This window comes from Rousettus aegyptiacus, unplaced genomic scaffold, assembly GCF_014176215.1.
Source record: "Rousettus aegyptiacus isolate mRouAeg1 unplaced genomic scaffold, mRouAeg1.p scaffold_m13_p_4, whole genome shotgun sequence".
NCBI lineage: Eukaryota > Metazoa > Chordata > Mammalia > Chiroptera > Pteropodidae > Rousettus > Rousettus aegyptiacus.
The window spans coordinates 32,088,792-32,112,968 of NW_023416307.1; the positions used below are offsets into that span (position 1 = coordinate 32,088,792).

At 37.1% G+C, this 24,177-nt stretch overlaps 1 protein-coding gene across 2 annotated transcripts in view; it reads left to right on the top strand.

Moving 5' to 3' along the window:
* FNDC3B (fibronectin type III domain containing 3B) overlaps nt 1-24,177 on the top strand; it is a 299,021-nt gene that overhangs the window by 248,326 nt on the left and 26,518 nt on the right. For both annotated transcript variants that reach the window (XM_016155721.2, XM_016155639.2), the window contains exons 17-23: nt 1,513-1,631; nt 3,376-3,481; nt 4,348-4,520; nt 6,688-6,801; nt 7,133-7,282; nt 11,499-11,779; nt 22,885-23,097. In XM_016155721.2, the coding sequence (XP_016011207.2) occupies nt 1,513-1,631; nt 3,376-3,481; nt 4,348-4,520; nt 6,688-6,801; nt 7,133-7,282; nt 11,499-11,779; nt 22,885-23,097 (1,156 nt within the window). The remainder of the gene's footprint in view (nt 1-1,512; nt 1,632-3,375; nt 3,482-4,347; nt 4,521-6,687; nt 6,802-7,132; nt 7,283-11,498; nt 11,780-22,884; nt 23,098-24,177) is intronic.

A 24,177-nucleotide genomic window follows, 5' to 3' on the forward strand; every position in this document is an offset into this window, starting at 1 on the left:
TTTAAAAAAAATCTTATGTCTTTCTAATAAAATTTATTAGGCTTTAATAGAAAAAATAGTCATCAGAAGTTTAAAAATGATTTATCTCACCATTCTAATAATCATTAATTTAATAAAAAGCTATACATACATATAGCAAAAAAAGAATTACCAGTAACTTTTATAAACAAGCAATGCAGGGGTGTGGCTTACCTTTTATTCTGTACCACAATAGCCACCTGGATCAGGTCTTTTCTTAAGCAAAAAAAAAAACAAGAGAATTCTTTGAGATGGGCACAGCTATTCATGACACAAAATCATATTCTTTACATTAGAAAACCTACGTACTGTATATGCAGTAGCTCATTGTGAAAACCTAAGTGTATTTTAAATTTTCATGGCTCTCTTGACCACTGATGACAAATCGAAAGTAGGTGGCATTCTCTACTTAAAGTCAACAACTTCGCCAGTGCATAAAGTGAGTGATTAATTGAATCTTTTCCATGGTGCTTGTTCCCAGTCCCCTTTGTAGTATAGGTTTTCTAATCAGTAAGATCTGGATGACTGTCTTTAATGTTCCCCTTTCTCCCATGGCTCTGGTACTTGTAACTTAATTGTAAATCTAACCTAATAAGCAGCTGAAGGAATTCCTAGAAGTTATTTAGTAAAATATTATAAAACAGGGTAAAAATATTTTTCCTAAAACGACTTCATGGAGTTGTAAAATAGTTAACTGGAAACAGCATTAGTGAGAGCAGAACAAGAGGAAGAAACGTTCTAGCAACCCGTATCTGTGAGGCAAGCAGTTGGTGGACGCAGCCCCCAGACGCTTTTTCCCCAGTGGCGCAGTTTCATTGGGCACCCAGACCCCTCCAGTGGTCCACCTTACTTCCTTTAATCCTGAGAAGTGATCAGATAACTGGGTCACACACCGAGTGTTTCATCTTTAATTTGTTGTATTCCTAGCCATTTTTGTCTTTCAAGTGGGGCTTCATGCAGACAGCAGGCCTTTACCCAGAAGACTCACTCTATAATGGAAGGATTTCACTTACTGCAGTCTCCAGACACATAAGAGCAGGGAGAGACTCTTCATCAGTGCCCGGACTGACCAGAAACCCCATGGCTGAACAGCCTTCCCCATGCCCAGCTGGCCCCTGGGGCCTTCTCATGCCAGAACCACTTCACAGCCTGCCCAGTACTGTCTTTTCCTTTCACTGTTCCCTCTGTGCCAACCACAGGTTTTGTGTGGTTTCCAACATCCAAACCTCAGAGTCAGAAAATGTAATAATGGTGATATTAAGTAGTCTGTCTAGCCAGCAGTATTAAGTATTAAAAATGACTCCATGCTATTTTAATATTTATCTTTATAAAGGAAATGGAAAAAGAGCCCTTTGGCTGTTAAAAAAAAAAAAAAGAAGAATAGGAGATACTGGTTTTTATGGAAACCACTTAAGAGCTTTTTAAAATAAGTTAATGGTCTATACTATTAAATTTGTACAAAAGGCATAAATTCATGCAAGTCTTGTTTTACAGCGAGTCAGTGGGAAGTGGCATACAGTGGATCGACTACAGAATACACTTTCGCCCACATGAAGCCAGGCACTTTGTACAAACTCCGAGCATGCTGCATCAGTACTGGTGGACACAGTCAGGTTGGTTTTGTTTTGTTGTGAAAGTAAACATCTTTGGTCAAAGTCAGACAATCTATAACTTCAGAATAAAGTTGCTATTTAAAAATGTATCATGGTAATGCTACCTGCCATGGTATACGTTGGGAAATGAAAACTACAAGTTTTTGAATTGTGCTTTAGAGGACATAAAAGATAGCCCCAAATGATTCTTAGCTGAATTGTGATGTTTTCAGGTACATTTGTCACTTAGTTATTTCTTAGAAGACTTTGGCATGATCACATGTGATCTTTGAAACCGAGTGTTTTCTGGAATTTGTATTAGCTAAGTAAGGGTAACTTCAATTATTGCAATGATAGAAAAGCATAGCATTTAGAGTAAAAAAAAAAAAATAGGACTTTTGCACAGCTCTGATTGGCACCTCGTCTGACAATTTTATGATTGTAAAACACACTTTCCTCGAGGTTCTTTACTGCCATCTGCTGGAAGGTTTTTGTAAAATCTATAAGTTTATGTTGACTGAGCTGAATGGCACCTCCTGCAATTTTGCAGTGCCCAAGTCACATGTCTGTAGGCAGCAGCCAAATTTCTCATTTTCTACTATTTATATGATCTTAGACTAGCCAGTTAAGATGTCAAGAGCCTTGGTTTCAACCATTCAGAGGCTCAAAATAACCTAATAAATACATAAGAAGTGCTCTAGAAGTGAGGTAGTTGTCTAAATGGCTTTAACTTAGATTCAGAAAGAGGGGCAAGATGGCTAAAAGACATTTTCATTGTAGAGACATTTAACGTTATAGTTTATAACCATTAATATTGAGAGAGAGATAGAGAAATACGGTGGCTTGTAGCCCTGTACTGGGTTGACTTTTGAAAAGACTACCTGCCATTTGGGTGCCTAATTTTGCCAGTCAGTCCATCTATATCATTGTCTTGTGTTTATTTTCTTTCCTGTTTCCCTGCTATGATAGCGGTGCTGTGATGTGTAGACTGTCCATACAGATAGGCTCCTTGTGAAAAGGAGGTCCGGTGAGACCACTCTGATGCACTGCCAGAGCTCTGGAGTGCCCCCAGGATGGGGCGAGTCCATGCCCAGGCACGGGCGACCGGCCGGCACCGCCTGTGTGCGAGGCGCTGCTCAGTGTGCAGGGTGCATCCCCTCTGCACCACTTCCTCTCTGGAAGAAGAATGAGTGTGGTCGCGCTGCATAGCTCTGCCTTGTTTTCTCCTCTCTCAAAAAAGGGTTCAACTTCCAACCACCGGCTTTACACAACCAGTTCCTGCAAAAAGAAGGCCTACTTATTTTAGCATAAATAGAACCTGCTGGTTAATGTCAAACTCAGTTGATTAATATTGACTTTATTTGCTTTTCTGCTCTGTATGTGGATGGTTAGCCATTTATGGTACCATTTAAAATTTTCATCCAGCTGTTGTTTTGTCTCCTCTTCTGTCCTCATGAAGGGTCTAATTTTGGTTTAAAGGAAAATAACTGTGTTTAGGATACATAACACTCAGGTCTACAAATCTGACTTCAGAAATAATCGTTTTTACCAGTACCATATACAGTTTATGTCCACATTTAACACACACACACACACACACACACACACACACACATCTCATTGCATAAAGAATCATGTGTACACATGCAATGTATAACCCTCTTTTAGTAGCATTTACAGTTACGGGGTGGAATTTGCCTGGAATGTAGAGGTCTAATAATTCACAGTAACTAAGAGATGATTCTCTCTGGTGTTTCTCCTGCAGTGTTCTGAAAGTCTCCCTGTTCGCACACTAAGCATTGCACCAGGTCAGTGTCGACCACCGAGGGTTTTGGGTAGACCAAAGCACAAAGAAGTCCACTTAGAGTGGGGTGAGTGAACAAATCTTCACATTGACATGGACAATGTCGACAATTGGATATTGAATTTAAGATTTGATGTTTTGTAATTAAGTTGGAAGTCTTCCTTCTGAAAACCGTCTTTTTTTTTTTTTTTTTCTGTTGAAATGTCCATATTCTTTTTACTGTATGTTGGCTCGGGTTTGTATTCTCCCGCTCACTGTTGCTCATCCTCCTATACCTGATGGTGCCACACGCATTCTCTACTTTTTGGAGGGCATTTTTCTAGAAAATGTTTTGGTGTAGCCAGTTTTTTTAAATGAATTTTTCAACTTTATTCATAAAAGAAAAATTGTGCTCAATTTAGAGATGAAGCCGACAAATGGTTTATAAGGTAACATCTAATTTTTTCTTGTGTTTGCTGCTTTGTCATTTGTGAGTCTTGGTGCTTTACAGTATTAATTTAAACTATATTAGTGTTTCTTGTGTCAGTAGTTTATAACATGTAAAATTGCAAATATAAACCTGCAGAATTTGACACCATTATGTCTAAAATATAAAATTTTGTATCTTGACTTAACGTGACCTTTGATTTCAAGTTAAAGAGATTTTCCTCCCTTCCCTTGAAGTTGACTGTAAAGAAATATCCCAGTGGTTCTATGTTTTTAAAATTATTAACGTAATTAAATGTGCTTGCTTTGGAAAATATAGATAACATCATTCAAAAGCTTTTTCTTTTGTATGTCTTCTTTTGGGATGGGCAGATGGATTCTTTTCTAAGAAAGATATTGAGGAGGGGCCACCTACATGATATTTTACAAACCTGTGGAAAATGGAATGTGATTTTTGTCAACTAGATGCACAAAAATGATGTGATGAAAAACATTCTCCATTTTTAGATGTCCCTGCCTCTGAAAGTGGTTGTGAGGTCTCTGAGTACAGTGTGGAGATGACAGAGCCCGAGGATGTAGCTTCGGAGGTGTACCACGGGCCAGACCTCGAGTGCACTGTTGGCAACCTGCTTCCTGGAACTGTGTATCGTTTCAGAGTGAGGGCGCTGAATGACGGAGGGGTGAGTATAAAGTTCTGATGCTTTTGTTTCTACCCTCCTGAGAATCCTCAGCACTATCTAGCCAACCTTGATAACCATTAAAGGAGTATATATAAAATCTTCTTTCTGAATTGGTATGTTGTGATTTCATATTCCCAGCATTAGAAATTGTGTTTCTTAGGTCTTCATATCATTCTGTTTAGAGTTCAGGGATAATAAGAACATCGCCTTTTTAATGCTTTTGGTAGTTTTAAAAATAATTTCCTATTCACTCATTGACTCTACTATCAGTTATGAGAAATTAGGACTATAGAATATTCCTTTATCATATTGTCTAAATTACTCAGTAATGTCTTAGATTGGTTTTTAAAACTGAAATGAGGCAATAGCTAGTGAGACCACCTTATTTTCGTTTATTTCAAGTGAAGCTTAGAACTCTCTGGCCTTCCCTTCTACTGTTCCATTTGGAGTTGTAAAGGTGTGGGCTCTGGGAGATTGAAAATATATGTCTATGTGATATCCATAAAGGTGTTTGTTATTTGTTGTTGCTGCTGCTGTTTTAAAATTGCAGAGTGATGTGGATTTGGGGAGATTCATAATGAGAAAGAACTACATGACTCAGAAACTAGGGCTTTTTGGTATGTCAGAAAATGAGTAGAAAAATAAAAGAAGGCAGGAGAGGGTCGGTAAAGCACATTGCCACTGAAGTTTCCCAAAAGTGCTAATGATTTGTGTAGATGAGTACCGTGCAAATTAATATATGTAGTTAATTGATGATAAGTTTTAAAGAAACTCCAACTAACAGTGACATGAAGTTGACTTTTTTCTAATTCTGGGTAGTCTCGTTTAAGCATTTCAGAAGTAAATTGTGTTTTAGTCCATTTCATGTTAGCCACAACTAACTGTGAATGTTTCTTCTGAAGATCTCAAACTTTTAACAGGACTTAGATTTCTTTTACATCCCCATCAGGAAACAATTTCAGACACAGCCAACTTTTCAAATTAAAATAACAACATGAAACTAAACAATAAAAAAATATCGGTGAGAATATAAGAAAGCCTATGCACCAGAACTTACAACTATACAAGTAAAAAGAAGATGGATGGATAGCGATGACTACAGATGCTACAAAAACTTTATTTTTGTTTTTGCCCTTTTCCCCATCAACGTCTGAGGGGTCTCTGCCATAACAAAGATAAACGTGCAACTCCTGATTTGAGCTTTACTTTCTCTCACCTTTAACTAATTTATGATATAAGGAACTATCTTTAGCCTTTGTTTATTCCCGTTAAGTTGAAAGTTAACCATATATTTGACTTTTAGTCACCTTCTAAGATCCATTTCAGAGAGCTTCTCTCCTACCCCGAACCTCCCACCCCTAATCCAGTATATTTGCAAGTGGTGGTGGAAAAAATGTGAGAGATTTTTTGTGTGTGTGGGTTTTTCTTTTAAATCATTTTTTTGCCCATTTTGAATAAACATGGTCACATACTTTATTAGTCTGGAATTTATTTTATTCTTTGCACCATTCTTTGAAGTATCACATATTCCACTATTAAAATGAGTGATGATGATTCTCTTGAGATGTTTTAAATCTCTAGTGGCAGTTGGCTCTGAGCAATGTTATCACTGATACTAATAGAAGAAAACAAGAATGCAATATAAACCTTCAGATAGTTGAGATGGTGGGGATATGCTGAGAAAATGTAAAAAGAACATTAGTTTTCAAAATGTAAAATACCAGTAAGTAGAAGAAGTACTTGGAACTTGATAACCAACAATTTTAAGTAGATTTTTATGTATGAAAGCTTAAACTACAGTGTACATCTGGCTTTGTGTTCTTTGATGTCCTATGAAAAATGTTAAGATAGAATGCTTATTGTGTCAAGAATCAGCATGTTTTTGTTTCTGATGTCATAATACAGGAGAAATGTTTAGTAAACCAACTTTCTAATTCTTTTACATATGTAGTAGACACTTACCACTCTGGGAATATGTAGGAAAAACCCTTATACACATTCAGTTGAAAATGAAAATGCCATTAGGTAATATTTTTAATCAATTGTATTGACAATGGTATTAGCTTAGCCATTATTTGCTTATAGGCTTATATGCCCTCTTATGCATGAACACATACACGTGTGTGTGCGCACACACACATATAAGCATGTTTGTATTCTCTTTCAGTATGGCCCCTATTCTGATGTCTCAGAAATTACCACTGCTGCAGGGCCTCCTGGACAGTGCAAAGCACCTTGTATTTCTTTTACGCCTGATGGATGTGTCCTAGTGAGCTGGGAGGTGAGTCAGACACGTGTTCTGTATCAACTTCTGTTTCTTCTACTTTATCTGCCCCAAATGCAAGTTAGGAGAAACCTACAGAGCCAAAATTTACATGTAGGTGATTTTTATACACTAATCTCCCTTGGCACTTGCTTCTATCATTAAGAATTGTGGAAATTTTACTTGTCAGAATTGAGATGAAATTGACTATCTCTTTCATGCTTTTCTTTTGTATGTGTTTGAAATATCCTGGGGTATCTTGCTGTCTTTCCCAATTTAGTTAGTCAGACAGAAACATCATAGTATTTTCTTCTCGTTGAAGTTAACTACCCAAATTTCTGCTTTCCAGAGTCCTGAAAGCTCCGGTGCCGACGTCTCAGAGTACAGGTTGGAATGGGGAGAAGATGAAGAATCTTTAGAACTCATTTATCATGGGTCAGCCACCGGCTTTGAAATAAGGGATCTCTTGCCCGCTGCACAGTATTGCTGTAGACTACAGGTGGGTTGACATCACTCAGACATTACTCATAAACACTGGTGTTCTGTGGAAGACTCTTTGGGAAACTTAATCAAAGCTCATGATGGAGGCTATCAGGAGTGATGATACGGGGAAAAAAAATATCTTTATGAATTTGTTTTGGTATTTTACAGTTAATTTCAACTTCTCTAAGAAGTCCTGAAATATAAGAACAAAACCAGATTCTTTCTACTTCCCATCACCCTTGTATCTTGCTTGTTTATCACTTCACTGAATAAATGACTGAATCCAAGGCAAAGGTATCACAGCTCCTCAGGGACAATTCCTCCTGTCTGAATTCCTCTGAGATGCACATTTCAGTGGGAAAGCCACTTAGAACTGGCAAACGACAGAAAATGTATATGCCAGCTGTTAAGTGGAGCCACAGACAGAGTAATTTAGACTACTAGTCTTTGTTAGATTATGGGACCCACTTCCCACTTCTCAGTGACTGTTAACAAGGCTGGTTACCTATTAGCTTCCGCTTGCAAGTCCAAATAGAATAACATCGAGGACAGTTGGCTTCTAGCCTAACCCCTAAAGGTGTGGGTTTGCTTTATTGACTTGGATATTTTTTTCCCTCCTTTTTATTGTCCTAAAAAACAAGGTTATTTATTTCTTTGCATTTGTTCGGTACCATTTCTTGAGCACTACTTGTGCCAGAATCAAAGGATGATCAGGATGATCAAGAGGAGAGATAGAAAGATTAATCAGATATGGTTTTCAACCTTGAAAAATTCTATCTTTGTACACATTTAGATTTAAATAGATGAAGAAGCAAAGATGCCAGATTTAGGTTTCTACCTGATTTAAGTTATAGATCAAATTGCTTATCTCTGGCCTCTTTGGAGAAAACATTCCTTCATAATTTAATTTTCCAGATCAGTTGAAGCTTTTCTGTTAAATTTTGAAGCCTACTTTATCATAAACATTTTTGAATAAACTCTTCTATTATACAGCTTCCTTCCTTCTCAAAGGGAGTACCTGGGACCTAATTAACCCCTCGTCAGTGACTCAGGGTCATACCGCATTATCCAATCTTTATAATGGCAATGCTGAGTCATTGGGAAAAGGTTAAATTATGTGCCACACTCCTGGAACAAGGCAGGATATAAATAAAGAACTGTCTGCCACCACAGGAAAGAACTACACTATGCTTTTTGACTTTGGGTTTCTCTTTAAAATATTCTACTCGCTCTTTTCCTTTCAGGTTATATGCTGTCACTTAGCACTGACTTCCCCAAACTGCATTGTAAAAGATACACTGATAAGACTAGAGCCTGCATAGTGATTATGCCTCCCCATTTTGATGGTTAGAAGTAGAAAATATTTTCAAATGTCTATACCTCTTTGTTATAAAATGAGTCAGACCCTATGAAGGGGATAGTACTTTTAAGGCCACCATTGCTATGCTGAAGAAGTATTACGGGGAAGAGGGTCTCCCCAATCTATATTGATTCCTTGGTACCCATGGACCAAATATGAATTATATGAATTACTGTCATTTGATATTACTACAAAGTCAGGTTAAACCCAAATATTCTTTTGAATACTTGGCGCTTTAAAAATGAAATCACTATAATATCTATATTGTGTTTCATAAAAATTGGGTGAAACTGCTTGTTTTGCTCTGGAATTTTTGAATTTTTGTATTTCTTAAAAACATTTTAATTAACAAATGTCAAAGTAATTATGTTCACATGAAGCATATTGTATATCATAGTCATTACTTTTATTTAGTAAAAGATTGGTAATAATAATAAGTGTTATAAATCAAGAAAGCATTTTCCATAGAATGAAGCTAATGAAAGAGAATGGAATCCTAGACTAGAAAAAGAACATTGGAGAAATTGGTGAGATTTTGATCAGGTCTGTATGTTATTAGTACAGTGGTACTAATGTTAATTTCCTGGTTTTGATCATTGTATAGTTTTATAAGGTGTTAATATTGGAGAAAGCAGGGTAAGAGATATGGGAATTTTAAGTAGGGAAAATGCTATTTTGTTCTTGGTTTTCCCTATGAACATTGAGCTTCATTATGTCTTATTTCTCTGCCCTGTGATAAATTTGTATCCAGAAATAAATCTCTAAATATATACTCTTAAAATAAATTAAACATTAAAATTTTACTAAAAAGAAAGTTGAAGTATTGTCATGAAGTAAGACTAGATATGAAAGAATATTACTATAGAGTTTCAAAAGTGATTTGGTAGCAAATGGATGCTTTTAGCTTCCTTCTTTGAAATGGACACTAATATACAGACATTGCAAGTTTTGTTTTGAACTTTGAAGAGCTCAGACTACTTTTTTAAGTTTTGTAATTTGTCCTCATAAGCTCTCCTGTGAAGTAAATGAGAAAGAACTAAGTATTAGAGTACATTCAATTTGATAAGGAGGCTGCAAAATGGTTTTATAAGTAAAAAAAATATTTTTAGTAACATTCATTGAGTATAAACTCTATATCTAGTAGAATTCTAGTTTTTAGAGATACAACAGTGAACTGGAGAGATAACCTTATCTTTATGGAACTTATTTGAATCAGGGGAGTAATTAAATGAAACATATACCATGTTGGTGATAAGTGCTGTGATGACAAAGCAAAGAAGGGAAATAGGAACTGAGGGAACTAGGGGGTCGCAGGTGGGTAACTTGACTGCAGGTTTCAATTTAGTGTTCAGAGAAGGCTCATTGAAAAGGCAACACTTGAAAGAAGGCCTGTAGGAGATGTTTGAGCAAACTGTGCAGAAGTCTAGGGCAAAAGCTTTCTGAACAAAAGGGGTAGGAAGTGCAAAGGCCTTGAGGCGGGAGCAAACTTGCTGTCTCTATGGAATAGCACAGAAGCCAGTATGGCTGGAGTATAGTAATTCATTGGGCGAGTAGTAGCTGATGAAGTCAGAATGGTGATAGGTTTTCTGGGAGGGTGGTGGTGGTGAGCATATCAGCCAGGGGCTTGTAGGCTATTGTGAGGACCTCATAGTTTATCCCAAATATGGTCAGAGGCCATTGCAAGGGTTTGCGTCGTAGCACTCTTCTTGCTATGAGTAGAGACTATGGGCAGGGGCTGATAGAGATACCAGTAGGAGGTCATTATAGTGCCCAGATTGGACTAGGGTGATACAGGATGTGCTGATGGCTTAGATAGGGATATGAGAGAAAGATGTCCAGTGAAGACTCAAGGATTATGACTTGAACAACCTGAGTTTGGGAACAACTATAGGAGGTAGTGAGGGGGTTTTTTTGGTGAGGAGGGATTGAGAGGAGATAAGCTGTGTGGACACTTAGGTTTTAGATGCCAGTTTGACTTTCAGGTGGAGATACTCAAAAGGCAATTAGATACATTAGGCTGGCTTTCAAGGCAGAGGTCCGAGCTAAACAAATAAATTTGGAAGTAGGATATAAATGGCATTTACCCCCTGAGACAAGATGAAATCTTTAAAAATTTTAGCAGAAATAGAAAAGAAAAGTTGTCCAAGGCCTGAGCCCTGGTTGGTGCCCTCCAGTGTTGAGAAATGTGAGTGATGAATAGCAGCCAGCAAAGGTGATTGAGAAGGAGCAGCAGATAAGTAGAAACAAGAATATGGCTCCTGGAGACCAAGGGAATGAGCTCTTAGAAGTGCGATGAGTGATGCGGGTGTCAACTATTGTTAACAGGTAGTCAGAAAGGGCTGAGAATTGACTTTAGATAAGAATTTTATCATTCATATGGAAAACAGTAGAGATCTTTTCTGAAATTCCTGTTGCCGGTCCAGTGCAGCACCAGAGTTAAAAGTCAGATTACTGAATTCCAGTTTCAGCTTTGCTTCTAATTCTGGGACCTGTGTTATTTAATCTGAGTTCCTTCCTCTGTGAGAGGCAGAGAAGAATATTTGCAATTTACCTGAGAGAGTTGTTGGGAAGATTGTATAAGACAGCATATAAACTGCAGCGGTCTATGCAAATATAAAGGGTTATTTTTAAATTATTTTTCATAACAGGTGATGATGGTGATGTTATCTTTTGCCTTATTAACAGAAAAGATGTGATAGTCATTTTTTGGAAAGTAGTAATTAGGTTAAAGTGAACATTCTCTAGCATTTATTTCTGCCTGTGTTTCTGGAGGTAAATCGCATATTACTTGAGATTTATTTAACAGTACCTAACATGGAGCCATTAGAATGTATAGTGGGGTAATGTACTTTGTCTCGCTATTGTCTTTTAGGCCGTCAATCAAGCTGGAGCAGGACCGTACAGTGAGCTTGTCCTTTGCCAGACACCAGCATCTGCCCCTGACCCTGTCTCTACTCTCTGTGTCCTGGAGGAGGAGACCCTCACTGCCTACCCTGATTCACCGTCTGTGTGCCTTGTACTGAACTGGGAAGAGCCGTGCAATAATGGATCTGAAATCCTTGCTTACAATATTGATCTTGGAGATACTAGCATCACCGTGGGCAATACCACCGCCCACATTCTGAAAGATCTCCTTCCAGAAACCACCTACCGGTAAGTGCAGAGAAGAAGAAGTAAAGCTGTATGGATACATCAGCACTGGGGCTCCAGACCCTTCAGGTTCTGAAAGCCAAATGGGCGAATTCTAGCCATGTTTAATAAATATCTTTATTAGTAGTATAGTTATATTAATAGAATATTTATATTTATATATTAATAGTATATTTACACAGTATATTTCTGTTATACTAAATGCAGATTTAGCTTTAAAACGTATTGTTTTATACTTTATGATTTGGTTATAAATTTATACAATTTCACTTACCATTTTAAATCAGTTCCCCACCTCCTGTGGACACCCTCTGTCCTCACCATGTTCTTGCCCACCTCTGAAGCAGGGCTCTGCTATTATTCTGATTCCACAAAAACAGACACAATATTACAAAGAATTTGTGATGTAGCTTTACTCAGGATTTTACAAGGAGCTAGAAAAAGTTGCATCACCCATCACCAAGCAAAACTCAGTTAACATCTGCATTCTTTCTTTCCCCATTGTTCCTGTCTGAGAGCCAGCCTCCTCACCTTCTCACACATCTTTTTCAACATAGCCTCTTAAAATTTCAAATCATTTAGCTCTCTCTCCAAGTTACTATAGCTCATTCAAAACAACAACAACAAAAATTATGATTAGCATTAGAGGAGTGCAGGAACATCTGTGGTTATTCAGGTGAGCCCTATCAGGCCATCTACCTTGTCAGATTAAATGGTTTCTGGAGGATGTGAAGGAGAGCATATATTCAGATTCAGGTCATCAGCTGTCTCTTTAGGCAAGTTACTGAACCTCTCTGTGTCTAGTGTCTTCTTCTATAAATGAAAATGAGATTACTTACATCAAAAGCATATTGCAAACAGTAAATAAATCAATATGAAATGCTTATATAGCAAGTGCACAATAAATGTGCATTGTAATTTTCATCATCATTAAGATCACCATCCAACAAAACTGCTTCTTGGGGTGGGGCAAGGGAGTGAAGGGGCAGACATATAAACTTGCTACTAAGAAAGGATTTATCATTTCATTTATTTTTTCTGCAGCGTTGTCTAGTTTGATAGCATGGTTTACAACCTTTTTTTTTCTTTCCGTAGAAGCTGAAGAAAGAATCAGCTAATTATTTGTAAGATACAAAAGTTCCATCCTGCTATATCATATTATCTCTGCTTTTTTCTTACCAATCTTTTGGTAATAATTCATCTAAGTGTATCCATTTTGCTTTTCAAAACAATGACAGGGTGATTTTATTTTTTGTTTTTTGTTTTTTTCTACTCTTTTTTTCTTTTAAGAAATCTCTTTTGGGCACAGTGCGGTATACACTGTAGGTCTACAGTACAGTGACAAACACCGTTCTTGCCTTTAGAGCACTCACAGAGTTGGGGGACACTGAAGTAGCAACCTAAGATAGTAGGTTATTGTGCCATCACAGGCTAAAAATAACACTGTGGACACAGCCCTGTTGACATTTCAGAGAGGAAGATCCAGGTTTCAGAATAGTTAGGATTGTTCAAAATTGTATTGGAAATAGAAACAGAATAAAGGGGGATATAACTTACATGGATGAAGAGGCAGCCCAGGGACATTCTTCAGTTTTAGCCTTTTAAGGCCGTCTCAGAAAGGCAGTCTTCACTCTTGTTTGCTAACCAAATGCTAAGTGCCTCTTGTGTCCAGAGCACTCTCACCAGGTGCTGAGGAAATCCAGAGATGATTAATTCCAGACCTTGACCTCAGGGAATTTCCCCAGTGATGTTCTCTAAAGAGACCTGACCATGAGGTATATCTCTGGGGAAAAGTGACCAAATAAAGTCATCTCTCGGCTGTTTCTAAGAGACCAGATGTCCAGAAGGATGCTCTTGGAAAAATGCTGATTTTTATTGGTCAAATATAGTATAATGACTTCTCTCTAGAAAGATTTCTAGAGCTCAAATGAAGGAAGCTGAAGTACAGAATCTTTGCTTCATGACGAAATGTCAGTTACAGTGGAAATTATAAAAAGTATCTTCCACATATTAACAAGTTTCTCAGAGGATAATTCTGTTATGGAGAGGATAAAATGGTTTAGTAATATAGGGACTGTGGAAGAATGAACTTAGATTTAGGTAATTCCTCAAGACTCTATTTTAAAAGTATTTAATGGATGTAGCATAAATAATTCAATTCAATATTAATATGCAAGGCTAATATATTGAATTGAATATGGAAAGTCTCATTGGAAGGATATCACCTCTTAACCTTAAGCTTGGAAGATACTATTTTAGACAAATTGCATGAAAATTGAATAGCTTTAGAAAAAACAAGTCTTTGGTTCTGGTCATATTGTCTTGACCCTCCTCCCAAAAAAGATTTAGTCTTCAGCCTTTGCTGGTCAATCTGTAAATAAATTGGATGTTTCATATTTAAGATACTAAAATTATTATATATGAGTACATCTTTATACAGCTTTATACTAGTTTCTATAGTACAGTATCAGGTACTCTATAGTAGAACTCTCATCAACCATGGTCTTGTTCCTTTGTTTCAAAAACAACTGCAGTAATTATAGTGAAATACACAGTGAGTATTTCAAGGAACTAAGGGTGTAATTTTGGTCCAATCAACTTTTACTTCACTCCCTTCTGACCCATAAATTGGTTAAAATATAAGTGAACAGATCATGATGTTCTAGATAAAAACATAGAATGAAACATTTTAAGCAGGCTATGGGGCTTTGATAAAGGACTTGTTTCTTTGGTTTGATTTTTTTTTTTTTTTTTTAACTTTTCAGCAGTTACAAACTGTTCTCACACTGAGTTTTTTCCTTTTTTTGTGGGGACAGAAATGTGAACCTCTAGCAAACCTGACGCAAGAGAGGGTTTTAAAAAAAAATAGATCCATTACTTCTCCATTGTTTGGCAAAAAAAAATACCCATTGACCTCCTGACACCCTATATGGAATTTGGTTGGAATTACAATGCTATGTTGAAAGGGATTGCTTTTAAGTTTAGAACCAAGTTTGAGATTGAGTTTATTTTGGTTTGAGGATCTAAAAAAAATGTTATTGATAACAGACATAGCTTTCCTTTGCATGCTTCCAGCCACACAGAGTCATAGCCTGCAAACAGAGAAACAAGATAACATGGTGTCAGCCTTCCCAGTGCCCTACCTTGAGTATCTCCAATGCCAGGGCAGTAGTTCTAGTATCTAATCACTAGGCAGTCCATCCCACTTGTGAATAACTATTTTGTTAAAACCTCTCTATATCTAAAATCTACACAATTGACTCTGGACCTTCCTCTAGAGCAGTGGTTCTCAAACTGGTTCCTGGACCAGTATCACCAGCATCACCTAGAAACTTGCTAAAAATGCAAATTATCAAGCCCTGCTCTTCACCTCCTGAAACAGAAACTCCAGACGTGGGCTGACACTCCATGCTTTCAGTGGCCCTGAAGGATATTTTGGTGTAAAAGTTTGAGAGCCTCTGCCCCAGAGCATTGATTCTTCATGGCTAATTATGTAAGAATTACCTAGAATGCTTTTGCAAACCATGGAAGTCTGAGCCCCACTCCTGTAGACTGTGGATTAGTGGGCCCTAGGGGGCGCCTAGTCATCATTGTCTTACCACATTAGCTGTCTGCTGAACTTAAGCATCTTCACTTCACTCAGATGTCTTCGCTAGCGTGAGTTTTCCGTAACCCTGTCCATCCTCTTCACTGGGTGAGTTCTGTTTCCCGATGGCCTCTATTTAATGATTAGTGCCCAGACCTCTAGGAATTGTCTGGCTGGCTCATAGAAGAGCAAGACTGTCATCTTACTAGTTTTCCAAATGGAGCAGTTAGTTTAGTAAGGTTTACCTGAGATTACTTTTTCTGGGGCAACATCATTATATGTCTGACTCACACTGAGTTGGCAAACAACTAAAGGTAGATTTGTTTGTTATGCTCATTTATGCTCTTTCTGCTAGATAAAATGGAGATGAAAATAACATTTATTAAGTCTTTACTCTATGTCAAACACTACATTAACCTGTCAAGAAGTGAGTCATAAATCATTTCATCCTAACAAGATGAGATGGGCTTTATTAGGAGACAAAGTCTGAGTGGTTCAGAAGTAGCACACTGAACTCAGACAGCCTTGACTTCAGCCCTGGGTCCCTCACTTATTGTCTGTGTGACCTTTGGAAAGTCAGTTAAGTTCTCTGTGCCTCAATTTTCTGATCTACAAAACAGAAAACAGGGATAAGTAACTTTAGCTGTCTAATAGAGTCGTTGTGTGTTTTAGATAAGATTTCGGGCACTTTGTATGGGACTTGACACATCGTAAGTAAACACTCAAGTTATGTGTTACTAAAATTTGTTAGGGAAGAAGTGAGCTGGAAAGTGGGTCGTGACCAGATTATAGGTAGAAGTGTCTGTAGAAATCTAGCATCATCCTTTAAGCAATGGGAGACATTCGAGTTTTATTTCTGGTCAAGACAGGGGACACACACACAGTTAAGTGCCTGGAGACGGAATGGCGACACCCTATCCAAGGAGCTGTCAGGAGAAGCAGGTTGGTGGGCAGCAGTGCTGAATCCCAGCCGCTCCAGTTACCCTTCTAGGGAGCTTTTTCTGAATAACTTCACTCCGAACACATCTTTTTCTCCAAAGAGATTTCCTACATTAAAGATACCATTTTATATTTCTTCAGAAGTTATCTGATGATTATTCTTTTTATTCATATTTTTCTCTCCTTAGTTAGATGATTAGATGGTAGATTGGTAGGGGTGGGAGTATGAAAAGCCCATCTTTTGCTTCTTAGGCCTCTTCTACCCCAATCTTTCATGGCGGAAGTGAGGCTATCCTCTCGGCCCTTCCCCTCTACACTTGAGATGTCCTGAGTACCAGGATGGGTAATCATGACTGAGAAGTCAGCTTCCCCAATTGAGGAAGGTTTGTTTTGAAAGTCGTCGTTCTTTCAGTACACACAGTCAGAAATTTGATTGTGCGTGTGTGTGTGTGTGTAGTGCACATTATGAAGGCTATGCTCTTCTGAAGCAGGAATCTATTTGGCATCCAGAATTAGACTGTAAGTATTTAAATAGTGGATTTTCAATACAAATTTATAAAGAATATGCTTCTTAATTTGATTTCTTTAATCAGTATTTTCAATGTATTGATGGATATTGTAGACTCCGGGACACTTGAAGAGATTTTTCACATCAGTTTGGCCAAGATAGAGTTCCTCAGAGTTATATTACTTCCCTAAATTGAAAAGCAAAATTTCGTTTCCCTTATACTTAATTTGCAGAGCTTAAAATTTCAGAAACTGATATACAGTGTATGTTAAAACAAACAAAAATACCCCACAGATCCTATCTAAATTTCAAGATTAACATGTTAACTTCAGCCAATAGAAAACTTCTCAAATTTGGGTTTGAACAATCTTTAATTAATTTAATAAAACTTGAAAGTCTATTTTTTCTGAGATGAGTTCTTGGACTTGTTGCTTAGGTTAGTGTTTGTTTTGCAAATTAGTCCCAGTTAGCTGACACTGGAATTTGAGTATTTTCACGCACTGCATTTTTTACCTCAAAACAAAACTTTTAAACTACCTGCGTTAGTCCTTTTTCTGCTCTCTCATCCTCCTAGGCTCTGAGTTCTTACATGTTTACCAGAATGCAAGAAGACGTAGCCTCTCTTCATTTTCTCAGTTCCTTCTGTTTCAGTTTCCAGTGTTACTTCATCATTGGATCTAACATTAGTTTGGTGCATGAGCTACATGGAAAAATGTTTACCATGCATTTTTACTGAAACAAAATGTGTTTTTGTAAAAACGAGGATAAGTTGAAGTGAGTGTTTTAAAGTCTAGGTAGTTGATTCCAAAAGCCAAAGTTATTGAAATAATATAAAAATACATTTGTTAACTGTTTTAAATGTCTATTTCATTGGCAGAAGGCAGTTGTTGAGCTAAAAAGTGTGGTTTGAATTAAAATATCTTTTGGTTGGATTGGAAGCTCTGGGTGGTCTAAATTATGTTAGGAGAATATGGTATGCCAGAATGCACAAAGACTTTGAACCAAAAAAGACCAGATTCACACCCAGATCTACCTATACCCACTATGTGGATCAGTGCAAACGACTCAACCTAGCCAGCCATAGTTCCTTTGCTTGTAAAACAGACGAGGTAATTCTTTGGGGTCTCAGGATGGAAATTTGAGTTATTGTCATACCTGTCAAATCTAGACTTCAGCACCTAGGAGTCACTGTGTCATTTAGGTTGAATTATTTGACATCTCTGAGTTGAACTGCAGTTTTCTCCTCTCTAAAGGCAAGAGAAAATACAAGTTACTACTCCATAGCACAGGCCTTGGACAGGACAAGTTTTCAGTGTTGTTTGTTGCAGTGGTCATTGGTGGTCATCGTTAATATTTTCATGTGTTCCCAAGTTCTTTTTCTTCCCCTCACCATCTGTGGATGGTTTAAAAAGAAGTCCTCTTAGCTGTTGCCGGGTCTTTGGCCATAATTTAGAAGAAGGAAAAGCATAGATGGTATCAGCAAATTACTCAAATTATAAAGTAAGATGGTGGTGATAATGCAGCTAAAATGAAGACTGACTATGTGTGTACCCAGCACAGTGCCCTTCCTCATGGATGCTCAACACATTTTCTTTGCCATTAGAGAGAAATTCTGGTCACAAAAGAAGTTATAAGAATAGTAATTCCATAAATTAGCCCTTCAAAGTTCACCAAAGTGCTTTGGCCACCTTGAATCTTTTGTTTGTATAGTGGAATATAAAATATTAGAAAATGTAAAGTGTTTTCCATATTCATTATCTTAAGTAATCCTGTTTGTAAATGCAAAGATATTGCTATCCCAATTTTATAGTTAAGAAAACTGTATCTTAAAGGTGTTAGATAATTTCCCCAAGGCTTCACTGCTGAAGAGAGTTAAAATGCTCCCGTAGTATTGTTGTCTTTAAGGCAAGGACTAACTTGCCTATCAAATACCTCTCAAAAACAGGTCAGAGAACCGCAGAGAACAAACATTAAGGAACCCAGTTCCTCGCAAAATACTATGGAGGCCATGGGGAAATAAGTAAAATTACAAAAGAAATAAAAAACTAAATCTACATTTATTTTGCATCTCAATACTTGGCATTTTATAAAATATGCTTTAATTCTTAACATAATTTAGATCTCTGAGTATTTTTTTCTTTTTGAGCAGAACAATCTTAAGCAACTCATTGCCTCTCTTCCTTTTGTTTATTAAAGTAGCTAAGGGCTGTTTGGGCTGCACAGAGCAAAACCTGAAATACAAGGTGAATTTGGCTCTGGAGGACCGTGGGCAAGCAGATGAAAGAAAGCTCCTTGGCCTCAGGGCTCTAGGAATCCTGTGCCTAGAATAAAAGGAAAGAATGGAAATCTGGCCATAGACATTAATGTAAACCTTACACCATTGAAGAAAGACTGAGACTTAATGTCTGGCTTAATTCCCTTTTCCTGAGATGGGAAAGAGGGCGGTAATTTCTACCACTGTGATGACTCATCTTTTAAAAAGAGATTTTACTTCTCCAGTTGTAGAAAATTTTCTTACTTTCCAATCATAGAAAACACTTTTGTGTTAGTACCATAAAGCTAATTTATAAGACTCCTGTTGGGAGGCTGGGACGGGTTTATTTTAGTCTTTCAGTGTTATGTTGAGAGACTTGCAATATCTACAAGAGACCTCATGTAGTCTCTGGTATAATAGAATCTGGGAAACATAGGGCTCTTATTTATTGGAATTTTTGCTCTACTTTATCAGAGATGAGTATCTGCTACATTCCAAACTCTGACACAGATGTATTCATCTAGTTTTAGATGATTATAACAAGAGCTGTTACAAACATTTGTATATAGTTTTTTGTGTGGACTTAGATTTTAATTTCTTAAAAGACCAAACTATGAGACTGCTAGGTCCTACGATAAGTAGAATTTAAATTTTGCAAGAAAACTTTATTAAAAAAACTTTTCCGTGTGACTATACCATTTTGCATCCCCACCAGCAAACTCTGAGAGTTTTTTTTTAGTTGCTCCTTATCTTTGCCAGTATGGTATTAAGTATTTTTGATTTTAGCTGATTTAGTAGGGAGATAATGGTATCCCATTATAATTTTAATTCACATTTTCTAATGACTAATGACGTTAAATAATCTTTTTGTGAGCTTATTTGCCATGTGTATATCCTCTTTAGTGGAATACCTGTTTCAGTCTGTTGCCTGTTTTTTTATTGGGTTTGTTTTCTTCCTGTTGAGTTTTAGAGGTCTTTATGCATTCTAGATACAATTCATTTTTGTCAGATATGTAATTTGCACATATTTTCCCCCAGTCCATAGCTTGTCTTCATTCTCTTAAGAGTGCAAAAGTTTTAATTTTTATAAAGTCCTATTCTTCAATTTTTTTGTTTGCGAGTCATGTTTTTCACATCCCATCCTAAACTCTTTATACCTAATTTTAGGTAACAAGTATTTTCTCCTGTTTTCTTCTTAGAAGCTTTATATTTTACATTTAGATGTCTGGTCCATTATGAGTTAAGTTTAGAATATGAGGTTTAGATTGAGTTTTATTTTTTTCCCTATCCAATTCTTTCAATGCCATTTGTTAAAAAGACGATTCTTTCTCCATTGAATTACTTTTGCGCATTTGTCAAAAATCAATCGGTCATATTTGTTTGGATCTATTTCTGGGGTTTCTGTTCTATTCTTTTGATCTGTGTGTATTTCTGTTTACCAGTACCACACTATCTTGATTACTATAGCTTTATAGTCCTAAATCAGGTAGTGGGATTCTCCTAATTTTATTCTTATTTTTCAAATTCATGTTAGGAATTTTAGTTCCTTTGTCTTTAGAATCAGTTTATCTATATCTACTCAAAAGAATCCTGCTGAAATTTTATTAGAATTGCCTTATATCTATATCTGAATTGGGGGAGAATTGACATTTTTTCTGTGTGGAATATTCTAATTCACAAACACAGTATATCTCTATTTAGGTCTTCTTTAATATTTTCATCAGTGTCTTACAGTTTCAATTTTATTTCTTTTTCCCCCCTCATATCTCTATGCCTTTCTCATCCCCGACTGTTTAGGACTTGTGGTACACGGTGTTGAGTGGGAGTGGAGAGAATAAATATCCTTGCCTTGTTCCAATCTTAAAGAGAAATCATTTGGTCTTTCACCATTAAGTATAACTTTAGTAGTAGGTATTTCTATAAATGTCCTTTTCAAGTTAAAGAAGTTCCCATCTATCCTTAGTGTGCCGAGAATTTTTATTTTAAATAGATGTTAGAGTTCACCATATGCTTTTTTCTGTGTCCATTGATATTATGTGTTTTTTTTCTTTTGGCTGTAATTTATGATGGAATTGGCTAAGGACTAGGGAATGAGAGAATGTAGAAAAGAAAAAAAGAGGAATGGGGGATTTTCCTCTTCACTCTGAACATTTGGAAACCACTTTCTGCCTTTTAGCCAGGCTCTGTTGATGCAGACGTCTGCCCCTGGATTTCAGGCTGCACTGAGTTCAGTCTGACGGACAATAGAGGGAAAAATGGTACACTCACTGCTGTTTGGTGATAGTTCAAATTCTTGCCCAAATTCTCCAGCTACCATTTATTCTTCAGAGTTCTTGAATTGTTCCATTTATTATGTTCAGGTTTAATAGCTTCGTTCAGTGGGAGAGCCTGGGTGGAATGTACACACTATCTCACTTGGGAATAATCTTTCTTTTTCTTCTTAACAGTTTATGTTACTATATTAACTTGCTGAATTATGTAACCTTTAAATTTGAAGAATTAAGGCTAATTTGAGGTCACAGGATGAATTTAACTATGGTAATACTTAAATGACATTTTTTGTTTATAAGCAATAATTGTTATAAATAAGAAGTGCATACACCTAAATTATAAGAACATTCTAAACTGATTTGTTTCCTAAGAATTTATCTCTTTCACTATTTTTTTTTTATTATCATGTGTTTTAAAACACTTTCAAATTCAAATCAGGTTTAAATGTGGCACCACACTGCCCAGTCATCTCAGTAAGATGCCTGTGTACCTAGCAAGGTGTCTGGGTAGAGCCCTAGTAATAGAGATGGATGCCTGTGTACCTAGCAAGGTGTCTGGGTGGAGCCCTAGTAACAGAGATGGAGGAGATGCAGTCCTGGGGGTGGTTTTAAAGTAGGTGAAGCTGTGGAAACGCTTGAGGCTACGGAGAGAACTACTCACAGTGTCTAAGAAGTGGAGGAGGAAGGCCTGTGCAGGCATGTGCGGCAGCCGACTGCCGGGAGGAAGCGAGCTGCAGCAACATTGAGTCACTGTGGGAAGAAGTGTTGAGGACTAGGATGGAGCTGTGCTATCACTGTGTTGTGTGATAACCTTGGAGAACTGTTTCACTTAACTAGTAAGGAAATAGAGAAAGAAGGAAAATAGGAAGAATAATAGGATATTATTTTTATATACATTTTAACTATTTCATTTTAAAATCCTAGACCATGAGGACAATGTTAATATAATAGATCTTTATTACCCATAACACTGCACATTATAAACATCCAGTTAGGATTTTTGCACATCTCCATGGCATCTTGTTATCATCAGTCTACACACTTAGCTCTGGGTATGGACTAGCAGAGATTATTGGGGGAGGACCGAGAAATGGGGAGGAGAAATGCCCTGTTAAAGAGCTGTTGTCCTTTGCTTTGGAGCTATGAAAGAGACTAATTTGTTTTTTATTTCATTTACTTTTTATAGCTCACTTCCAAAACCAACTTTGAGGCAGCTAAAGGGTAGCTAGAACAAAAAATAAAAGCATGTCTTTATGATCGTCTTTGCTCAGACAACAGCTTTTTTAAAAATTAATTAATTAATGATATCTTGAGATATCTAAGGGATATCTTGTTAATGCGCTTTAATTTTTGGTGTTTGTTGCATGGATAGTATAATGTGTCCTCCGAGCTGCCCAGTTCTCTATTTGTCTTAATAACTTCAGTTTGTTTTTCTTTATTCCGTGATATTGTTTTAGGGGCAAGTAAAAAATACTCGACATAATGTTTATTTCAAATGAGAAATCACTGCTTCTTAAACCTGCAATGTTTGTATTTTTTTCCTTTTTTCAGGATCAGAATTCAGGCCATAAATGAAATTGGAGCTGGACCATTTAGTCAGTTTCTTAAAGCAAAAACTCGGCCGTTACCACCCTTGCCTCCTAGGCTTGAATGTGCTGCAGCCGGACCTCAGAGTCTGAAGCTGAAATGGGGAGACAGTAACGCCAAGACACATGCTGCTGATGACATGGTGTACACTCTCCAGCTGGAGGACAGAAACAAGAGGTGAGGTGGGGCGGGGGTGCGTGGGGAAATTGTATGGCTTTGGCTTAGGCTTTAAGGTAAAACGCTACCTGTTTATTCGTCCTCTAAAACACTTTTGCTTTGTTGAAAGATTTCTTGCATTTTTATACCCAAAGTTATACCTTCTATTCTCCCTTTGGAATAACTAAACAAATATTCTGAAGATCCTGATTTCCTTGCATGTGATAATATATGTGTTTGTTTTTTTCTTTCATAAAACCAGATAATGGAGAGAAATTATCTAAAAAGAAAATTGTCAAATTCAAGTCTACGTGATGTAATACCATTATATTAGTCACGAGTGCAGAGGGAAATAAGACTCAGAGATGTTATCTCTTTAAATATTCAGTAACCATCAGGACAAACATGTTTACCAATCTGAAATAGCTGTGGTGACATACAGATGGGGATAGTACTCTGTAACTATGGGCAATGCAATATCAAATTAACCAGCACAAATAGTTGATTCTTCATAAGACACCATGCCCAGGAAACACACTTGGCCACAGAAATCAAATCCAGCCTTTCGTATAGTATTTATTTAACCTAACTTCATTTCCTCTGAAAATGGCCAGTCATAAGATAGGCAGCTGAACTGTATTTAAAAAGAATTCAAATGCAGAGTAAAAGTTAATGATGACAGAATGTTCTATTACCAAAAGGCCAAATCAGAGAATCAGATGAAGGAGGTGGGATCACTATAAAACCAAGACAGCCCATTGGAACGGACACATGCTACTACTTCCTTATGGCATACCTGCTGAAGCACAAAACCAGCGTTAGTGTAGAAGTATTTCTGTTTTCCCCTTTACGCACTGTAATATCCTGTTCCTTTACATGGAGAACTGGGTTTAGGTTTACAGAAAGTCCTATCTAATCTCCACCTCAGACTCTGTACTCTAGTATTTTGATTCATCTCAGTGCTTTGGAGTTCTGCTGTGTGGATAGTACTGTTTTGAGGTGGGCCTGAAGTGGATCAAGGACAAAACAAGGCCCTGCCTCTAGAAGCATAATATTAACCCACGAATTATCATAGAACATTTGTGTCATTGAAAAAAAGAG